The following is a 21481-nucleotide window of genomic DNA, read 5'->3' as shown; positions in this document are numbered from 1 at the left end:
ATACCTCCAGTGTCCATCCTGAAAACCTACATGCTAAAATACAGTCAAGACTAAGGCAGCAGTAAAATTAAATATGGACAATCCATCTTTCTCCTTTATAAATGGCAGCATACAAGGATGGGGTTCCTGTACTTCAGTATACCATAAATGAAGGAACTTTGACAATTTCAGCTTCTGTATGGATGGGGTGAGAAGATGGTTGTGTTCAATGGTTATGTTGAGGGTGGAGGGTTGGAGGGCAGGGGGATGGTTGTATTATGTTGATGAAAGTTGTACTGTGTATTTTTATTTTCACTGTATCCCACCTCGATCTGTAGGGAGAGGGGGATGATGATGATGATGATGATGATGATGATGATGATGATGATGATGATGATGATGATGATTAAAATGATAAGGATACTACTAGTGTGGCTTAGCAAATTTTTCATACCCAGTGCTAACCTTGAGCTATACCAATGCAGTATTTAAGGTGTAGGGAGGACAGTGAATTGAAACTCAGCATACCAAGGATATGGAGTTGTGTAGGAGACTTCAGATTTCCATTTGCATATGTAAAATTACAACAGTGCACAGAAAATAACCCCAAATCTTACTGCTTTCCTATAGTCTAGATCTGAATTCTCCTGCTCCCTTTGAGTTAAAGCTCTATCAACTGATGCGAAGCAAGCTTGCAGTTGCTTTCTACTATCTGAATACATTTACACGTTTGCAGATTAACTTACAGCTAAGTTAAATTGAGTTTGAATCACCTTAAGGGAGCTGATTACTTCTCAACCTCTTAGAAAACCTTATTTGCAGTCTGTAAATATGCTGAGTGAACCATCTAATGCAGTTCATTTCTCCACGTGTTCTATTTTGGGCCTTGATATAATTGAGAGTGGCAACCACGGCTGCTGGTGACATGACAGAATGCATTAAAAACTGTTGATGTATAGCGTTGCCAGATGAATTCTTCTTGCCTTTATTCTCAGTCCATAACAGCAGAATGCAAAACTCTGATCTGCTGAAAAAGCATTTCACTTAATATTTGGCATTCTTTCCACAATTTTCAATATTTCTAAGAGATTCTTTTTTTCCTATTCTCTACCCCATCTCTGTTTTTAATTCCTTATACTAGATGAATACATTACAGTGGTGCCTCGGGATACGAAATTAATTCGTTCCGCCATTCCTTTCGTAACCCGAAAATTTCGTAACCCGAAATACTCCGTTAGCACTGGAAAGCCTATAGCAGCATTTGAATTTCGCACCGAAATGAATTTCGTAACCCGAAAAATATTTCGTAACCCGAAACAGTTTTTGCCAATCCGACTTTTTCGTATCCCGGAAATTTCGTAACGCGATCATTTCGTATCCCGAGGCACCACTGTATTTGATATTAATAAGACAGCTGTGCACATCACTGGTTTGGGAAGAAAACTGAGTAGCTGGAAGTTATCATTCCTTGGATGTGCTGCAGGTTGCCCCTAATCGAGAAAATCCATAGATAGAAATTGAAATTAATTTTAACAGAAGGGAGGGGGAAATCTGAATTCAAAATAAGCTGCAAAAATTATAGCTGATATTTTGCAATTTAACTGATATTCAAGATTCCTAGCTATGGCCATTCATAATTTCTTTAGGTCTAATTCTAGGGAAATAATGAATTTGACAATACCATTTGTCTTGTATTTGTTAAAATACTAATTTGTTGTTCATTCAGAATTTGCTAATTGTGCCTTTATCTTACAGTTTGGCTTCTAAGGACTTTATCACATGGGGAAATTGAAGGAAAATTAGGGGTTTAAACAGTGATTATCCCATGAAAACCATGAGATTCTTATGCTCCTCTATTATGACATACCTGTCTCATCCCACCAGGTTTCAGTGATGCTGATTATATCATTTTTGTTGTGCTCTATTAAGAGTAGTAGGAATACAATTTAGAAAGAACCATAACAATGTAACCAGAAACACACTATATCTCAACGTATTTATTTATTTATTTATTTATTTTTATTTTTATATGCTGCCTTTCTCCAAGAGTGCCATCCAAGGTGGTTCACAGCAGGAAATTAATTAAAATCCTCAATGTAATCTTAAAACCAATTAATATAATGAGGAAGGTTGCAGCTAGGTGACCTGAGTGTGTTCCTTCGCACTCTGAACACCAGTTTCCATCTGTTGATGGCCAACCTCACGGTTTCTGCTCTTATTTCTCTCATCTTTAAAGCAACTGTGAAATTAGCAGCACTTTCAATGACTGCATAAAAGAAAGCACTGTAAAAAAAGAAGTAAGGTAGGGCACATGTCCACCCTTCCCAATCCAACATCTTACCCCAGATCTTCAGAGAAAGCTTTGTCATGGTTCAGGTTGACTCCCAGCCTATTCAGCATCTCAGCCTTCTCAAACTCCAAACTATATCATTCACTGGTAGCTTGTATCAAGCCTCTCCTCTTAGCTGGTTGGTTGGAAGAGTGGTTGTCAGTTCTGCAGACTCTGATGGATATATCACTCAGAAGCAAAGAGACAGTGCCAACTGCTTCTTAACCGTTAGCTGCCATCGTTTGACAATTCTGGGCAACTAAACAGCAATTAGTGCCATATTTTTTAAAAAAATGTGTCCAATTTACATTACTGTGCAGAGCAGAAATTATCTAGAAGGCCAAACAATTTTGAAAAGCCTACTCTTTGAAAGATGATAAGGTGTCCTTATGCAAAACTCTTTGTACAATGTGTCACTTCCAATAAGGCCTTTCTCTTTTCATCCTTACCTCAAGAAGAATTAGGGTTGTAAGAAATTCTACTCTCTCCTTTGGATGTAAGGGAGTGGTGGGGGCAGAATGGCCAGGGAGGGAGGTGTAAGTACCTGAATCTTCATTTTGGCAACTGTGGTACATTTCTCTCCCATGTATGATAAAGTATTTTTTATACTTGAATTAAAAATTTGGTTTATCCATGTTTGAAATGAAATCAAGTATTTCTTTCTTCTCTTCCTACCCTGTTCCTACCCAACAGTCGCAAATGTTGACATCACTTGAATTTTCATTTCCAAATCATCACAGACTTTATGGGATCAGGAGGTTCCAGTATCTCCTCCAGACCTTTTCTGCTGCAGTTGGTTTCATTTGTATTCATTCCCTAATCACTGGCACTCGTTGCCCTTCATTTATTTCTTTGCTCTTTGTTGAATATTGGCTGAAGATTTTTGTTTTGCAGAAGGTGGGGAGAGAAAAGGGAAGAAGAAGGCAAACTATAAAGGACAAATTCAAATATGCAGCTGTGTCAATCTGGATCAGTATGCAGAGGGATGTTGCTATACCTTTGAGGCTAACTGAGAGAAAGATGTTTGTAGCATAAACTTTCATAGACCCAGGGGCTGGAGAAATTGCTCCTAAGGGGTATCCTGCAGCTGCCTCTTTCATCGCTGGATCGGGGCTGCAGCAACTACACACTGCGGCCCCAATCTGGCATTTCCATGCCAAGGAAAAGGTGTCCTAGCTGCGGTGGCAGCAGCCTTTCGCCACTTTTTTGGCACAGTGCATTTAAGAGAAATGGGGGTGGCATTCAGGTGACTGGTGTGTGGACAACGTGCCCCCACTCTAACCTGAGGCCAGCTCTTTATGCCAGTCTGTTTAGGCCCTGAGTCTACTTCTAGAGTCTACTGCATCTGATAAAGTAGACTCTGGGGCTATATTGATGGGCTGGATTGGTGCCACAGCAACCACATGCCATGGCACTGATTCGGCTTCTGGAGAGTGCAAAAAGGAGCTGCAAAAAGCAGCTCCTTGTTTGTGTACTCTAAAGGGTATCATAGCTGCATCAGCATGGCTTTGTGATGCCCTTTCATTGTTGCATTGTCTAGATGCAGCACCAGGGTTGCACCATGATGCTGAGTGCCATCTAGAAGGGTGCACGGCATCATGATGCAATGGGGGTGGAGTCATAGCATCCAGCGTGCGGACACTGCACTGTGGTTCCACCCACAGGCTGGCACAAACTGCTGGTCTGCACACCACCTCTGTCTATAAAAGATTACACTATCAACCTCCTTCTCTTATGTTAGTCTCAAAGCTTCTACATGATCCCTTTCCAATAAAGGACCGTGGAGATAATGGGGTGCAGAAGATTAATTTTAGAGGAAGGGGATCACCTTCTTGTTTCATGTAACAAATTAATACTTAACTATGCAAACTATGCAAGTTAGTAAACCTATTGCCTTGCAGTTAAGGGATATGTAACAGGGACTATCCACACCAAGGATGCCAAAAGATGTGGTCAGTCAAGTATTGTTGGACTGCAGTTCCCATCATGCCTCACCACTGGTTATGATGGCTAAGGCATATCTGTAGTTCAGCAACATCTGAAAGTTAGCACACTTTTAACTCTCGTGTTAAAGGTGAATTGAAAATTATATTCAAGTTTTAGAGCTCACTATAAAATTTCATGGAAGAGCAATTTTCTCTTGCTGCTGAATTGAGGGAGGATGTTATTGAGTGGGATGATTTTATCTTATCTTACCTAATTTTAGGAGATGGTCTTGCCCCAGTAGACATTGCTGAATGTATGACTGAAAGAAGAGTGAGACTTTAAAACAAAGTTTCAAGTACGAGGGGGGGAAATCTTTGGCCACCGCATAGAACCGATAAATGGTAATCCACAAACAGCACACGATTTTCCTCCTCACAAATCCCCAAAGTTCTCCACTCCTGGAAGACATATTTACCGCCTCCTCTTAAATGGTTTGAAAAGTTCAGCTCAGATCTAGCAAAGACATCATGAAAAGTCTTGTTGCATAGTTAAATCTTTTGTAACGTGGATTTTGTTGGAGCAAAATTAGAAAGTACAGACTGATTCAACTGGCTCATTCTGCTCTAAACCCCTTCTCTGGCATCATGGAAAAGAAGAAGGACAGAGGAAATATGGCAGCACATTTAAGACTAGGGTTTGGGGTTTTTTTTTTACATGCACCTTCATGGATATTAAACCACTTCTCCAGATGCAGTACCAAGTAGGTTTATATCCAGAAAAGTTATTACAAAAAGAAAATCCAGTTAACCTTGAGTACTGCCATCTTCCCTTTTGTTTCTTCTCTCTCTTCCTTCCTTCTTTTCCTGCTGCAAGAAACTAACAGGGCTGCTTCTCTGACAATTGCTCTGGCATCTTTTCCCCTCCGTTCTCTTCTCATTCCTCCCCTCTCTCCCTCTCTTTCTGCAGTTTTTGTTTGATGCGTCTCAGTGACCTCCCCCCAGCAATCTTTTCAAAGTAAGAACTGCTGTGCTTCCTTTAATCTAAACACTTTATTTTTCTTCCTTTGAAAAGATCAAGACAACTTACAACAATCTGAAATAACGGGATACTGTGGTTGTGACTTAAAAAAATATCCCAATCACTCCCCCCCCCCTTCCTTATGTATATCTTTTAAGCAATTCTCAGCACTTCACACACAGCAAAAGCAATAAATTCTGGGAAACATTACAATGACAGGTCAATCATGAATGCCCCTCTCCCTTTCATTTTCTTATGCTGTAATCTCCAGACTAGAAAGTGTCAAGGAATTACTGTAATAATGGCCATTCATTAAGCAATCACTCAGCAAGCGAGGAGCGAGGGAGGGAAATGGGACTTACCTGTTAGCACAGCACGAAGACAAGGCATTGAAAAGTTGTTGGGCCTTTGCCAGAGCCGACAAGGCAGAAAGCTTTGCCATTGTTGGTTTGCATGGCTTCATGTATGTATCTGGCGTTAAGAATTTTATTATATGCATTGCATGCATGCATGGAGAGAAGGTTGCTATGGGAACCCAAACTCTTAATTTCTTGAGAATGAGAAACAACAAAACTGATATTTTCTCCACAGTATTTCTTGCAATGTCTCACATCCTTTTTTTTAAAGGAGGGAGGCTGGTGGTAGAAATGAGTTAATAAAAACAGAGATGGATGTGAAGATGAGTGAGAATGGCAACTTCGGATAGAAGTTCAGTAGAAGATGAACTGAGAGCACTATGACAGGTTTCCGAGAGATGCATGCATCTCTTTCCCCATCGACAGGTGTGGGAATAATGTGGCTTCCAAGCTTAATGTACCCTAGCCAGGTCTCCCAGTTTCCCAGAACTTTTCAGAATTTTAACCCTTCCCATCAAAACAATCATCTTTGGAGGTCACCCTTCTCCTATAAAAAAAGGATGTGCCTCATTTTTTAAACAATCAAAACCAGAAGTGCCCCCTCTTTGGTCATGTAAGTACAGGTGTATGAGTGGGGTGTTCAAACTGAAAGTGATATTCTATTTCTGTTTGCATGTGAATAGGTTGTTACAGCTCTTAAAGAGTCCTGGGTCTCAGGAAATGGCCTCAGGACTCCAAGTGCGTCTCTCATTCTTTATACTTTCCCACTGCCCTGATCTGACAGAGAAAGTCCTGAATAAACCTCTGTCATCCCATTTTTGAGCTGGTATTAAAGTGTCTTAGGGGCTGTACAAATAGCCCCTAAGAGGTGGCATGCAGCGGTCCCTTTACTGGCTGGACCGAGGCCGCAGCCAATGCACGCCACTGTCCTGATCTGTCCTCTGGAGGGCAGAAAAAGGAACCACAAAATGCAGCTCCCTTTTGTGCCCCCTAAAAGGCCCATGACTTCCCTCCTTGACTCTAGCTAACTGGTGTACAGACTTTCTCTTTTTCTGCCCCCTTCTGCCTTCTCTAGCTTTATTGTCTTTTCTAATGAGTCAGTGCCTTCTTGGGATGTGACCCAACTATGACAGCCTCATTTTTGTTATCTTGGCTTGTACAGAGGGGTCACACTAGCTCTGCTCTTGGACTCATTGTTTGACTTTTTGGTTGTCTCTGGTATCCTCAGCACTCTTCTCCAACACCACATCTTAGATGACTTGATTTTTTTCTGCTGGCTTTCTTCATTCTCCAGCTCCTATTTCCATACATGGTGAGAGGGAATACAATTGGATTGGACAATTCTAACCTTAGTGCTCAGTTGTATATCTTTATACTTTAGGATCTTGTGTATTCTTTCATGGCTGCCCTGTCCATTCCTAGTCTTCTTATTTCTTGACTGCAGTCTGGTTCATGATCGATGCTTGATTATAGGTATGGGAATTCTTTTACTATTTCAATTTCTTCATTGTCTAGGTTGAATGTATGTAGCTCCAATGTGGCCATTGCTTTTATTTACTTTATCTTCAGCAACAAACCCTTTGCCCTTTCCTCCTTGACCTTCCTTAGTAATTGTTCCCAGTCCATGATGTTTGGTGTCATGTGTGTATCTTATATTATTGATATTCCTTCCTACTATCTTTACTCCTCTTTCCCCCAAGTCTAAGCCTTCTCTTCATATTATAGTTTCTGCATACAAAGACTGACCCCTTTGCCAATTGGGAACCATCCTGTTTCTCCGAATTCACTTCTAAGAGTAGCCTCTAGTACAGTTCTTTTCATCAGGACTATGAGATATGGTGGCACTGCCACATATACATAACAATAATGGGCAAGAATACTGTCTCCTAGCTTTTCTGAGGAGTCAATAAACAGCTAAGAATAATAGTAGCTACTTTTGCAACACAGAGACCTTTCCCCAGTAGGTTTGGGAAAGGTTTGTAAAACTATATGTAGGGAAGAGTAAGTCGAAACTGTTTGTGAAGTTGAAAGCTTTCATTATTTGTTTATTGGTTTATTTAATTAGTTTTATGTGGGTCTTTTTGGGCTATGTGACCACGTTCTAGAAGAGTTTATTCCTGACGTGGCTGGCATCTTCACAAACGTCAGGAACAAACTCTTCTAGAACATGGCCACATAGCCCCCAAAACCCACCAAAAAACTATGAATGCTGGCCATGAAAGCCTTCAACTTCACATTGTTTATTTAATTGTTTACTTATGTATTCTTTTATTCCTAGATTTATATCCCATCTTCCTCCCCAAAATGACATCCGAGGTAGAAATCAGAAGACTGAACTAATGTTTTATGCCCTCTACAAGCAAAGTTGTGGCATACCGAATCACTCACATTAACACAAATCTATTCTCAGTAACTCCATATCTTACTGTTAATGAATAAAAAGAAATCACTGAGGCTAAAAGACCATAAAAATGCCAGAGGTATACCTTGTGACGGTTTCTATAGAAAGGCAGATAAGCAGAATAAATATACACAAGAGTAATTGGTGAGAATATTGCCTCCTAGATTTTCAGTGCAGTCGATAAACAGCTAAAAATAATAGTAGCTACTTGTGTAACACATTGGCTTCGTCAGACTGTCTAAGCAGGGAGAACCCAATGATAATTTGTGATAACTAAAACATGGGACATAGTACAGCCCAGATTATACACTTTCAGACTATAATCATAACCATTCTTAGTCAAAAATAAATTCAATTGAAATAAATGTTAGTTATACTGAAGTGAATGTGACTTTATGTGCATTTAATTCTACTGGAAAATTAAGCCAAACCTCCTTCTCACACACTGTAATCAATGGGATATTTTTGAAGGCTAAATCCTATTCAGTGTGACAACACTTTGCTGATATTTTATTTTTTCACCCTCCTGTTTGGAAGTCTTCCTTCTGAATGAAAACCACACAAATTGTTGAATGGACCGCACCAGAAATGAACAGAAACAGCTTTCCTGGCTCATGTAACTTTAACAGAGACTTGATGTGTAGATATCAGAAGATACAGTCCCTGTAACCCACAACAAAATCAGGGTGAGATTAAGACACATTGAGGGCTACTCTATACATAAGTGTATTATGCAATTTACTATGGATTTTCACACATTCACATTGACATTTATCTTCACTTTCCAGCACAAATTTGTATATATTTGTCTTCCTTCTGCCAAAAATGTGCCGCAACTCAAATCCATTAGAAATAGAAAAACAGCCACACATTTTGTAATACACACCCCTATTGATATTCCTGAATTCTTTGGTAATAGCCGTGAAGCCTTTTTCTGAGGAATCCCCCCTCCCCATTCCTGAACTCCTCCAAATCAATCAATCAATTTATTGTGGTCAATGACCATAAAAATGGCCATATTTCCAAATACACATGAATACATAAAACATATACATATTATAAACATTAGTAAGATACATACACCTGCAAACTTCTCCAAATCAAATGTGATGGGATTACAGGCTTTTTAAATAGAATGAAGAGTATTTTAATCATGTCGACAAGCCCTTACTCACTGTACTATGTCAAGTTTAAGAAGCCCCACAGTATTAATTTTTGTTTTTAAAAGTGTATGTTTATAGTGGTCTTTCTTTCTTCCTTCCTTTCATTCATTCATTCGTTCTTTGAAAGATAAGTTCTTTGTTACTCAAGGCAGGAACCAAACGATGTTGAATTTACATCCCATTTAAATAGTGGAACAATTGTTGTAGTGTGTTTCCAAGTCATTTTTTCTTTCTTTAAGGCAACCCTAAGGCAAATCTATCATAGGGTTTTCTTGGCAAGTTTCTTCAAAGGGGTTTGCCATTGCTATCCTCTGAGGCTGAGAGAGTGTGACTTGCTCCAAGGTCAACTAGTGGGTTTTTATGCTCCAGCGGGGATTTGAAGCCTGGTTTCCAGATCCATAAGTCTAAAATTCATGGGACAATACTCATCATGAATTTAATCCCACCAGGTTGAATAAGAATTTAACTCAGCCAATTTAGATGTCATCCAACCCAATGAATTTCTCTCTTCTTTGAAAAATCACACACTAATTTTCATCATTCTGGTTAAAGAGTCTTTGTGGTGCCATATTCCATATTTAGGTAAATATGTTTTTCTCCCAATTTTTAGGTCATTCACACCATGAGAGCCATTGACAAAGATGATCCTAGAAACGGACACTATTTTGTTTATAGCCTTCCACCTGAAATGATCAACAATCCCAATTTTACAATTGAGAAAAACCAAGGTAAATAAAATGTGGTTCAGTGTGCTGTCCTTTTCTCTCTTTCAATATTTGTTGTGCTTATATTGTTAATATCTGTTTTTCTGCATTAATTTTGCTTCATTTTTATAGCTATATGGTTATCTTTTAGCAATATCTGGTATTGGTGCAATATAAAACAAGTTGGGTTAAAACTCATTATGGTACAGTTATTTACTTTAACAAACCATTTACATCCTTTCAGAAGAGATTTACTTTCTCTTAGATTTGGTACTAATTTTGAAATGCTTGTGATATGTACTGTAAAATAGGGTATTGATTTTTTTATTGACAAAGATAGATTGGCTTCATGTTTACGGAGAGATAAACAGATCTATCTGTTATGTTGCCTGTATTCGTCAGAGAGTTCATTCTTCCCTGCAGAATGATCTCCTGAAATATGATTTAACAAGAAGATGACAGCCAGTTCTTAATTTCATTTGCATGCATTTACACAAGTACGCATGGGTGCACATATACACACAATGTTATGTTATCAATGCAGATATATATATGGATAAAACTGGAATTGAGGTGAAATTCCTTCCAATATATTTTTCCTTCTGAGAATGACATGCATCCTACACTGCAGTTATGGATTCATAACCTAGGCCTTGTCTACATGATTTAAATATGCCACACTCTATTTGAATAGAATGCAAACCCTTTTCATGTAGTTCAGAGGACTTCTGGCTTTTTGCTGGATGTGTGTGTGTGTAAAACAAACCTCCTCAAACGCCACACAAATAAGAATTGCAGTTTTTACTGGGGTATCTGCCAGTATTTGAGTGGATGTACATTACTGAACATTTGTCTGCCTGTCCACTTTGCATGGATTCACATGGTTGCACATTTTTGGCAGCAGAAAGGTAAATCGATGCAAATTTGTGCAGGAAAGTGAAGACAATTAAGCATGGATATGAATGTGTGAAAATCCAAAGAATGTGTGCAGTTGGGGAAATACATACACTCAGACACACATATATACACACATGCGCGCACACACACACACATGGAAATTGTGCACAAATAATGTATGCAATGTTCACATAGGGCTGGTACAGATGGGTGCTTTGCACCGGCCTGGACCCAAAATTAAGGCTAGATAGGGCTGGACGTCCACATTAGACATTTCTTTGATTCCTTTACAAACCAATTTGAAAATCAACTTTTGAACAAAGAGCATTTTTGGAGGTATTCCTGTGTTTCATAGACAGAGGCCTCCTATTGAAAGGCTGAGTGTATCTCATCAAAAGCCAGTTTTAGCAAAGGAGAATTACTATCAAGTGTGTACTAAAAAAAAAGGTCAAGAAAGTTGTTTGGTCAGCAGAGTTTGAATGACACCTTAGTTTAGTCTAGCTGTTTGGAATGGAAAGGGCACACTTTAATCCTGTTGCATTCTGGAATTGTCATTTCATTCACACTGAGGAAGGAAGAGGGCAAATTCGGATTCCTTTTACTCCTGTTGAGTAATAAAATTTACCCTGGCTTCATTTCCCGGCATGGAGATGTACTTGAAGGTCAGGCAGCAAATGAATAGAACAGTGCTTTGACAGATAACTGTATGTCTGTGTGGATTGTCACATTAGTGTCTGCTCTTCATCAAGCTGATAGATATGGTTGCTAGCTCTACTTAAATCTCTTAAACTTAGTATGGCCGAAGATTGTTTGTACCCTGCATGTATGTTAATGTGCAGGCAGTCTGCAGAATCTAGATTCTGCTGTTAATGCCATTTGAGATTTTGCCAAAATGAGGGACAGGCAGGTTTCAGGAGTGCATGGAAAGAAGTCTATTGGTCTTCATCTATTAAAGGTTTTCATTTTTCATAGAGAAGTGTGATCTGCTTCTCGAAAGGGCATGACTGTATCTTATGGGTTTAAATGACAGGAAATATTTTTTTCTAGTTGATTGTGATGAGAAGGATCTTACCAATTCATAATGAAACCAACAGTCTAAGGAAATGTTTGCACTACCCTTTATTTGACATATATGTGTGTGTGTGTGTGTGTGTGTGTGTGTGGCAATCATTTACTGATCTCCTGATGCGGTAGCTATTGGGGAAGGGGAATAGATGGTCAAGAAATGATGCTTTGCTTATATGAGTTGAGATTCCACTGATTTCAGTGAAACTTAATTTACAAATAAACATCTATAGTATTATAGTTATTCCCGAAAGGGGAAATTTTGTATTTCTCTTGAGTCTTAGCTGAACAGTCAGTTCTCCTCTCCCCTTCTCCCCTTCTCTTACCCCTCTGCTATTTCCATCTCCCCTTCTACCTTATAAAGTCATCTGCAAAATGGCATAGGAATGCAAACCTTTTTTAACTGTTTGTATAGTCAAACAAATATGTGCTGTTTTTTGTGTGACTAATTGCACTGCATTAGATGAGGAACCTTTTCCCTGGGAGAGGAATTTCAAAACCAATTCACAATTTGTTTTGAGAAATCATTATTATATAAGTGTTAATTTTTGCTGCACAGACATTATGCACTGCACCACACACACACCACATATCTCTGGTTCCAGATTTATGTATGTGTTTTTTTCATCATTTGTAACTTGATTTCCTCCTCCATTTTTTTAACTGATGTTACCAGAAATGGAAACAGACTCATTGTCCTGCAAGGCATGTTCTCTGCCACCAGGCTAGGTCCCTTCTCCGGGGAATATTAAGCACACTTTTAGCCTGCAAAGCCCTTTCCCTATTTGCTCCCTTTAAAAAAATTATCAGGGCACCAAGGAAAGTCAGATCATTAAAGTAATCCTGATCAGTGCATCTTGTGACTTGTCATCAATTAGTTTGTAAGTGAAATCCACATAAATGTATACGTGAATAAAGTAACTGCAAAATTGCATATGGATTTTTTTAGAACAGCCAATTAAGGTGGAATTTGGACAAATGACTTTATGAATAAGCATTTATGGAGGTGAGGTAGAGCAGATATAAACTGATGCCCTGTCTCTTGGGATTTGAAATGGGGTGAGGGCCTGATTCACACATACCAAAACCTCAATGGGACCAGTAGTTTCAGCAGACATGGCCACACCCCATGTATTCACAGGGTCCTGATTGAAATGATAGGTGAGCCTTTTTCAGGTGGCATTACTTCCAGGGACCAGGCTTTGCTCTGCCATCCTCCTTCACAGATGGTAAGAAGGCAATTGAGGAAGACACTCTCAGCTGTTGCTCTTGGAGATCCATTTTGTTTCCCCTGCTTGCCCATAGAGGAAGACAGGGGAAGGAAACAAAACATTTTCAGCTGGTCCTTCCATGGTTTTGTTTGACAGCACCAGTTGAAAGAGAGCCACATTTCTCCCACGTGGCAGTTAAGGTGGTGTCAAACTGCATTAACTCTACTGTGCAGATGCAGCCTAAATGTTGATAGGACATCAGAAATCCTAGAAATTTGTTGCTTTAACCAAAACTCCTTTCCAATAATTTGCATAATTTGTGTCCCTTGAAACTCATACTTCCAAACTGTACTATTTAAAAGTAAACCAGTTTTCCTCCCTTTTCATAGCACCAAGTTTTTAGGATAAAGCACACATTCCTGAGTGTGCAGTACATTTTTGTCCCCAGCCTTGTTTGTTTACTTAGGTACATAAGGAAGCTTTGTGCCCACAATTTTGTGTGTAAGAATTAATTTCAATTCAATTAGCCTTATCTCGCTAGCAGAATCTTGGCAGGCATCCTAATTCTTTTACCATTGGCAGCTGAATGTCCTTAGACAGGAGAGAAACTATGCACTATTCCCATGACAATTCAAAGTGTGTAATTCCATTCACATGTCTATAAGACAACAAGTCATACACAACCATTGAGTGTTCTGAGAGATAAACAGCTCATCATATTCTTGGACTGCACCAAGTGAGATGAAGCAAAGGAGCATCACTTAAGCAAAGCAGAGCATGGATTGCATCAGGTAGAGGCAGAAGCTGCTTCGACACTACAAAACCAATGCAGTTTGACACCACTTTAACTGCCATGGCTCAATGCTATGGCATTCTGGGATTTGTAGTTTTCTGAGGTAGTTACCCTTCTCTATACCACTCCCAGGATTTCATAGGATGGTGCCATCTCAGTCAAAGTAGTGTCAAACTGCAGAGTGTCAGTAGCCAGAGACAGATAGACAAAGAATGAGAGAGAGAAAAAGAGAAAAAGAAAAAACAGCACTGTACTGTACCTTCAAAGTGAAAATTCACTCACTGTAAGAGAATACCCCCCCCCCATACACATACATAGAGAAAGAGAGACAACATTAGATTATCCAAGCTAGCGAATGACGGGAAGTGAGGTTTATTTATATGACAGTTTCCATCATGCAGTCTTTCTCTCTTCATACTGTCTGAAGTGGACAGGAAATATCCTACGATAAGCAGTTTGTCAAGAGACCCTCTTATTTCATCCCAGGTAGCATATAGCACTTGTTGTAATGAATTATAGGTGTTTTCAACAAAGGCCTTCCCATAGATTCAAATTCACATATACCTAAATAAGACCATTGGTTTATCTAGCTCTTTGTTTCATGCAAGGATCTTTCTCATTACTCAGTTTTATAATTGCAGATGTCACAGATGGAACCTGGGCCACTCCGCATGCATTTTGCACATCACTGAGATTGGGGAAGGAAGACAACCCAGTGGTATTACACAGCTTAAAGATGAGCCCATCACATGGAAAGCATCCACTTGATCTAAAATTTTGGGGAAAGATCTGACTGGTTAGTGAAAAAATAACAGAGCAACTAGACTTGGTAGAAAAAGCCTATGCAGTGTACAGTGGGCCTTTGGTATCTGCTGGGCTTTGGTTCCAGGACCTGCCATGGATACCCAAATCCATGGAGTATTAAGTCCCACTACATGCAATGGCATAATAAAATGGTTCAAGAGTTCTGTTGTACTCTTGACCACAGACCTCTGTTCTGTCCATATGGTTGTTTAAGTCCTGTTTCTTTTATTTATTAGCATTGGGTCCAATAGATCATGTTCCCACACAGCCTGTATTTCAAGGCTCACAAAGTGGAGAAACATGCTTCAGTGAGAACTATCTAACCAGAGGGGGAAAGGATATAACATAAAGTCATTTAAATGCTTGCCGGTTATTATCAACTTTTAGCTGATAGAATTTTTTTCTGCACAGCGAAGTTCTTTGGCAAGCAATATAATCACTTACCTGTGACTTTAATGATAAAATGTGTGCTTGCAGCCCTGATGATGGAATTGGCTGGAAAACTGATTATTGCATAGAAAAACTGAGTGGCAAATCAAATTGAAGGGAGAATCTCAAGAATGCTAGATTCGAGTTTTAGTGAAGACTTCTTCACGTAATACTCTTGTGAATCAAACATACTTTTCACTATTATTCTCAGGTGTACCCCTTCATCACAAAAAGCAAATAGTTTTTGTTTTATTTTGAGAGCTAGAAAACAGGAAATCACTCTTTGAGAATAAAAAGGATGATAGGAGGGAGAGAAGGGGAAACGAAGGAATATGGTAACAACTTTAAGACTGGGTTTTACTTTAACATGCATGTTTGTGAAGCCTACCTGTTGTTATGACTAAGGCAAGAAAGTCAGGAAAACAGGAGATGGCTAAGGCATTGTTGCTAAGACTTCTAACTAAGAGAGGGAAAGAAGACAAACAGGCCTATGATATAACATCATTGTCCTTGGTTGCATCTACATAACCGAATTAATGCAGTTTGATATCATTTTAGTGCCATAGCTTAGTGCTATAAATTCTGGGATTTGCAATTTGTGAAGTTTTTAGCCTTTGCTGTCAGAGAGGTATAGTGCCACAACAGACTACAAGTTGCATGATTCCATAGTATGGGGCCATGATGGTTAAAGTGATGTCAAACTGTGTTTATTCTGCAGCCCTTGCTGGTGAAAATGTCCTGAGTTCACTAAAGCACTGCTTGAAACATTTGTCCATCCTCTGAGCCCATACATTGAGAAACATTCTAGAAAAAAAACCTCTCTGAGCTTCTAAAGAGTTATAAAGAGTTGGAATATCCACCTATGAAAAATATTAGCAACGTGGCTCAGCTGGAAGTGACCATGTAAGATTAGTAGTCTCCTCGACTAAAGGTCAGAGAAAAGTGTCAGCATGCTTAAGATATAATTATCTACAGTTCAGGCTGTTTGAAAAGAACAGACCTGGAAATTATGCACACAATTATCTAAAGTTCATTTCCCCCTCCCAAGGAGCTGATAAGAAAGAGAGGGGTGTGTGCAAGAAACCGTCTCTTCACCTTGGCATTTTTGTTTTCTTCCTGACCTATCTTCAACTATAACAAGGTCAATATTTCAGAAGATCAGTTGCCTCCATTCCATGTTTCAGTATCTTTGTGGTGAAATCGAAAACAAAAGCCCACCCTCACATACGTGCCAAAAATACGTTGCAGAAAATGAAGTATTCTGCCCAAAACAGTTTAACTGTCATGGCTCAATGCTATGGAATTGTGTCAGTTGTCATTTTGTGAGGCATTTAGCCTTCTCTGATAAAGAGTCTGGTACCACAACAAACTACAATTCCCATTATTCCATAGCAGTGAGCCATGGCAGTTAAAGTGGTGTCAAACCAGATTATTTATGCAGTGCGGGTGCAGCCTTTGGTATCAACAGCCCTGCTAAGGTCATGCAAACTCAGGTCTGTGGCTTCCTTGACTGAGTTTTTCCACCTGGAATGGAGACTTTCTTTCTTCCTACTGTCTCCCACTTTACCAAGCATTATTATTTTCTCTAGTGAGTCATATCTTATTGTAATATATCCAAAGTGCAATAGTCTCATTATAGTTATTACGGCTACTGGAGTGACTTCATATTTGATTAGCTCTGAGACTCTTATTTATCTTTTTGGCAAACCATAGGATTTGTCGAATGACACTCCATCACCAAATATCAAACGAGTTGATTCTTCTCCTATCAGTTTTCTTACTGCTTAGCTTTCACAACCATACACAGAAATCAGAAGTAGTGTGGTGTGGGCAATTCTGACTTTGATATTCAATGATATATCTTGACACTTGGAGATCTTGTCTATTTTTTTTCTTTAAGATCCTCTTCCAGGTCCTAGTCTTTTTTCAATTTTTTGACTACAGCCTCTGTTTTAATTGAATGGAAAATCCTCAACTATTTCAGTGTCTTCATTGTCTACTTTTAAAATTATATCAGTCGTCTCTGGTCCTCGGTTGGGAAGTTCAGTTTGTCCCTGGGCCAACAGAAGTTGTCCATTGTTTCCTGAAAACCTCACTTTTACAAGACTCACTGCAGAAAATGAAGTAACTGTGCTAGATTTCCCCCCCTAAAAGTTTGGTTTGTGAATTGGAAAATAATATTTCCAACTGCGGGTACTGAGGAGAGGTACAATAAGTTGTCTCCACTCTCCTCAAAAGCCTTTGATGTCATCCTCATATATTTCTATCACAGCTCAATTAATCTATGTTACATATTCTTTTTACTCTGACGTGTGGTGTATTACAATGTAAGAAGCATAGTTTTTATTGGTGAGCTGGAGTTATAGACTAGTGTGTTTTTCCCTCTTGTAAATCCTAGCAGATCTCTAATATGAAATTTGAGAGCAGCCATCAATTTGATTTTCCAGAACATACACTATTGATTTTTGATGTTTGCATAAAGTGGATCATTTTGAATTATCCATGAATGTGCCTGCATGCATACAACTTGGTTATCATAAATCTGCTTCAAAATCTCGTAAAATAGCATAATTTATTTACCGATTATTTTAATAAACCTTCTGGCTGAACAGAACATTTCTGCCTTTATTGTCAAGCTTAGGTAAAGAGTCTTTCTTGCAAAGAATTCATTGTTTGTGATCTTGTGTGGCTTTGCTTTGTTGAGCCTAAAGTGCTCTGAAAAACGTGCGCTCCTTTCTTCTGTTTGGTTGGCCTCAGTTTTGGCATCTACTGTTCTTCGGAAGTGATGTGGTTTTCAAGCTCTTAGCATTTCTGATGTATTCAATTAGCCATTGACCTTTATTTATTTATTTATTTATTTGCTGCCCAAGAAAAGAATAATTGTACCCATACTCCATTCTCACGTACATAAAGGAAATGGATTGGCCAGTGAATTTTACTTCATCACTAACAGAACACTCTCTTCTGGAACATTAGTAGGGAGTGTGTAGGATGCATATAGCAATAGCATTAGCAAATAAATTTCTATACCGCTTATCAGTGCATGTAAGCACTCCCTAAGTGGTTTACAAAGTGTAAGCTAATTGCCCTCAACAATCTGGGAACTCATTTTAGCGACCTTGGAAGGATGCAAGCTTGAGTCGAGCTTGAGCTCTTTTGCGGTATTGAACTCACAATGCTATGGTTTGTGAATGAGTGGCTGCATATCACACCAGGTGACACCTCAGAGGGAGGTGCCACTCAGTGCACTGGTGGGAAGGGGTGCTGATGTTCGGATCTGACAGCTCCATTGGCTGGGCTGGAAACCGAATTTCTTCCCTTTCCCACCTGTCCAGCAGCTCCACCAGATTGAGGAAAGGCAGTTGAAGAGAAGAGAGTGGTGTTAAAAATGATCTGCACCAGGTGTCAAATAGACTAAGTATGCTACTGAATCAATCTCTTCCATGGTTCATGTAGACATCAGGTTAGAGTGTGGTAGGCACTGGAGCAGCAGAAGACAAACTTGCTCCATCTTCAGTATGACATCCTTTCACATATTTAAACACAGCTATCATCACCTCTTTAACCTTTTCTTCTCCAGCCTAAACATATCCAGCTCCCTAAGTCACTTCTTATAGGGCATGGGTTTCATGTCAAGTCAAGTATTGCATGTCGTGCATTTACTGGAACAAATGGGGCCAATGTGGTGCCGTGGTTTGAGCTTTGGATTATGACCGGAGAATTACAGGCTTGAATTACAGTTCAGTCCACTGGGTGATCTTGGGCAAATCACACTCTCTCAGCTTCAAAGTATGGCAAGAAATCTTACCATACTTGCCAAGAAAGTTCCAAAAGACTTGCAAGCACACAAAAACAGCATTTTTTCCCTTGACTCAACTGGCCAAGAGAGAAGCTTCAAAGAAAAAGTGTCATCTAAGGTAGCTTTGGTGACTTGGAATGAGAGAAAAGAATGTTATGTGCCCTACATAAATATAGCCAGATCCCATCAAGAAATCCTTTATGACCAAACAGTTGATTCATACTATACACTCCAGATTCAGATCTCATCTTATTAAATGTAATATGGATTACTATTTATTTTCCCAACCATAGACAGACACAGAAGGACCCCAAATATAATGAGTTCTGCTTCATGTCAGCTAACATTTATCTAAACATAAAGAAATGTACTTCACCATTGCCCTTGAGGTTTCCAGCTGTAAAGTTCCCAATATATATATTTTAAATTTCTCTTCAAAAGTAACATATCCAGCATAGATAATTTATAGCACAGTCTTTAGCACCATTAATGATTTGATCTTTCTAAGAAGACTTTTTTAAAATAATGAAACGAAAGAGAAAGGCAAAAAAGTAGCTAGTTATGTGGAAGCATACACAGCAGGGAAATCTACAGATCTCTCTGTATTAAAGACAGTATTCTGAATTAAAGAAAGTTCAGATCCATGCAGAAATGAATACATGTCGTTCTTTTTTATTAAAAAAGTTGAAATTATAAACTGCAATATGCCTCCACACTGGGCCCTGACAGACCCACTGTTTTTAAAATAGTTTTATGCTAATCAGAATATATACAATGTTCTACTTATGACACTTACATATCATACAGTTCCAAGACCCTTTGGGGTCTGAAATATTGTCTCCAAGGAATGATAATGCATCATCCAGATTTGGCATGGCATCTGGTGTACACTTGAGTGTGATGCTCACAATCCATTTGAGAGTAGGAACAGCAGGCATATAAATCTTTACTGCTATATCTGATCACTGACTGGAGATTACAATAGGGATTACATTTCCAGTTAGTCTCCAAGGAAGGAGCTTTACAAGAAGCATCCATGAGCTGGATGGGAAACCACTAGTGGGTCATATGAATCCTACAGCCTAGAAATGGGATGAGGACAACCAAGGAAGAAGCAAAGGTTTGTGCAAATAGGTCAAAGAAACTGCCAAATGAGATCTGAGAAAGGAATATGCTAACTGCAGAATCCAGTACAGAAATGGGAGACTGACTTTTTTCAAATGGTTTGGACAAGAAATGAGCCCAGTTATTTCCACATGCATAGTTACAAAGCCTGTCTTACTTTTACTGTGTTATCCGGAGTTTGGATACATAATCCCACCCTTCCGCCATGCAAGATGTATGATTCCCAGATAAAATGGCAATAACCAGGGGACACTGGATTATTGTTACTGCCAGAACATAGCAAGGAGGTGGGGGAAGAAAGGGAGAATTATTATACAGTTGTAGAAAAAAAATAAGTCTTTATAGGTAAAGGAGTAATGTCTGGTGTGGATACAAGATAGAAGAAGGAGGCATGTGGGCATCCATTCATTCATACCATTGGACCATCTAGCTCAGCAACATCTGTGTTAATAATTCACATCTCTTTCAGATGTGAATACTGCTTGGAGATGACAGAGATGGCTCTTAAGACATTTGCATTCAGAACATGTCTTGTAATGCTGAGCTATGTTTGTCTTTATCACCTAGAGCATCTTCTGCTCTCTTCTCCAACACTATGCATGAATTTACTTTCTTCTTATCTGCTTTCTTTACTGTCCAGCTCTCCTTTGGTTCATGGTGATGGCGAATCACTTAGACGATTCTATGTTTAGTACTCAGTTGCATATCTTTACTCTTTAGGATCTTGTCTAGTAAGTTTAGTTCTCAGCTGATATCTTTACTCTTTAGGATCTTGTCTAGTAAGTTTAGTACTCAGTTGCTTATCTTTACTCTTTAAAATCTTCTCTAGTAAGTTTAGTACTCAATTGCATATCTTTAGTCTTTAGGATCTTGTCTAATTCTTTCATACTTGGCACTTCCTTCTTTTGATTTCTTGACTGCAGTCTATTTCAATTCATTATTTGATTCTAGATATGGGAAATCTTTAACTATTTCAATTTCCTCCTTGTCTAGGGTAAAATTATGTAGATCCTCTATGATCATTGTTTTAGTTTGCTTTATGTTCAGCAGTAAGCCTGCCTTTGCACTTTCTTTTTGACCTTTCTTAATAACTGTTCCAAGTCTGTGATGTTTTCTGTTAGTAGTATGGTGTTAACCACATATTTTAGATATTGATATTTCTTCCTCCTACTTTTACTCTTCCTTCTTCTGAGTCTAAACCTGCTTTTTGTGTGCTATTTTCTGCATACATGTTGAACAGACAGGTTGATAGAATGCAGCATTGCCTAACTCCTGTGCCAGTTGGGATCCATACTGTTTCTGCATGTTCTGTTCTAACAGTAGCCTCTTGCCCTAAGTACAGATTTTTTTCTCATGACTATCAGATGTAGTGGCATTCCCATGCCTTTAATAGCACCCATAGTTTTTTCGTGAACTATGCAGTCAAATATTTTGCTACAGTCTATAAAGTCTATGCTTTTCTTTTTGTGCACTGCATTAGCCA

At 38.9% G+C, this 21481-nt stretch overlaps 1 protein-coding gene across 1 annotated transcript in view; it reads left to right on the top strand.

The window, feature by feature from the left end:
- Positions 1-21481, top strand: part of CDH8 (cadherin 8) — a 170621-nt gene that overhangs the window by 142071 nt on the left and 7069 nt on the right. Inside the window, exon 9 of the mRNA XM_042438309.1 lies at positions 9782-9899. Coding sequence (XP_042294243.1) covers positions 9782-9899 — 118 coding nt within the window. The remainder of the gene's footprint in view (positions 1-9781; positions 9900-21481) is intronic.

Source organism: Sceloporus undulatus, chromosome 8 (assembly GCF_019175285.1).
Source record: "Sceloporus undulatus isolate JIND9_A2432 ecotype Alabama chromosome 8, SceUnd_v1.1, whole genome shotgun sequence".
Taxonomy (NCBI): domain Eukaryota; kingdom Metazoa; phylum Chordata; class Lepidosauria; order Squamata; family Phrynosomatidae; genus Sceloporus; species Sceloporus undulatus.
Note: the sequence above shows the minus strand (reverse complement) of the source record. Positions and strands in the feature narration are given on the sequence as shown.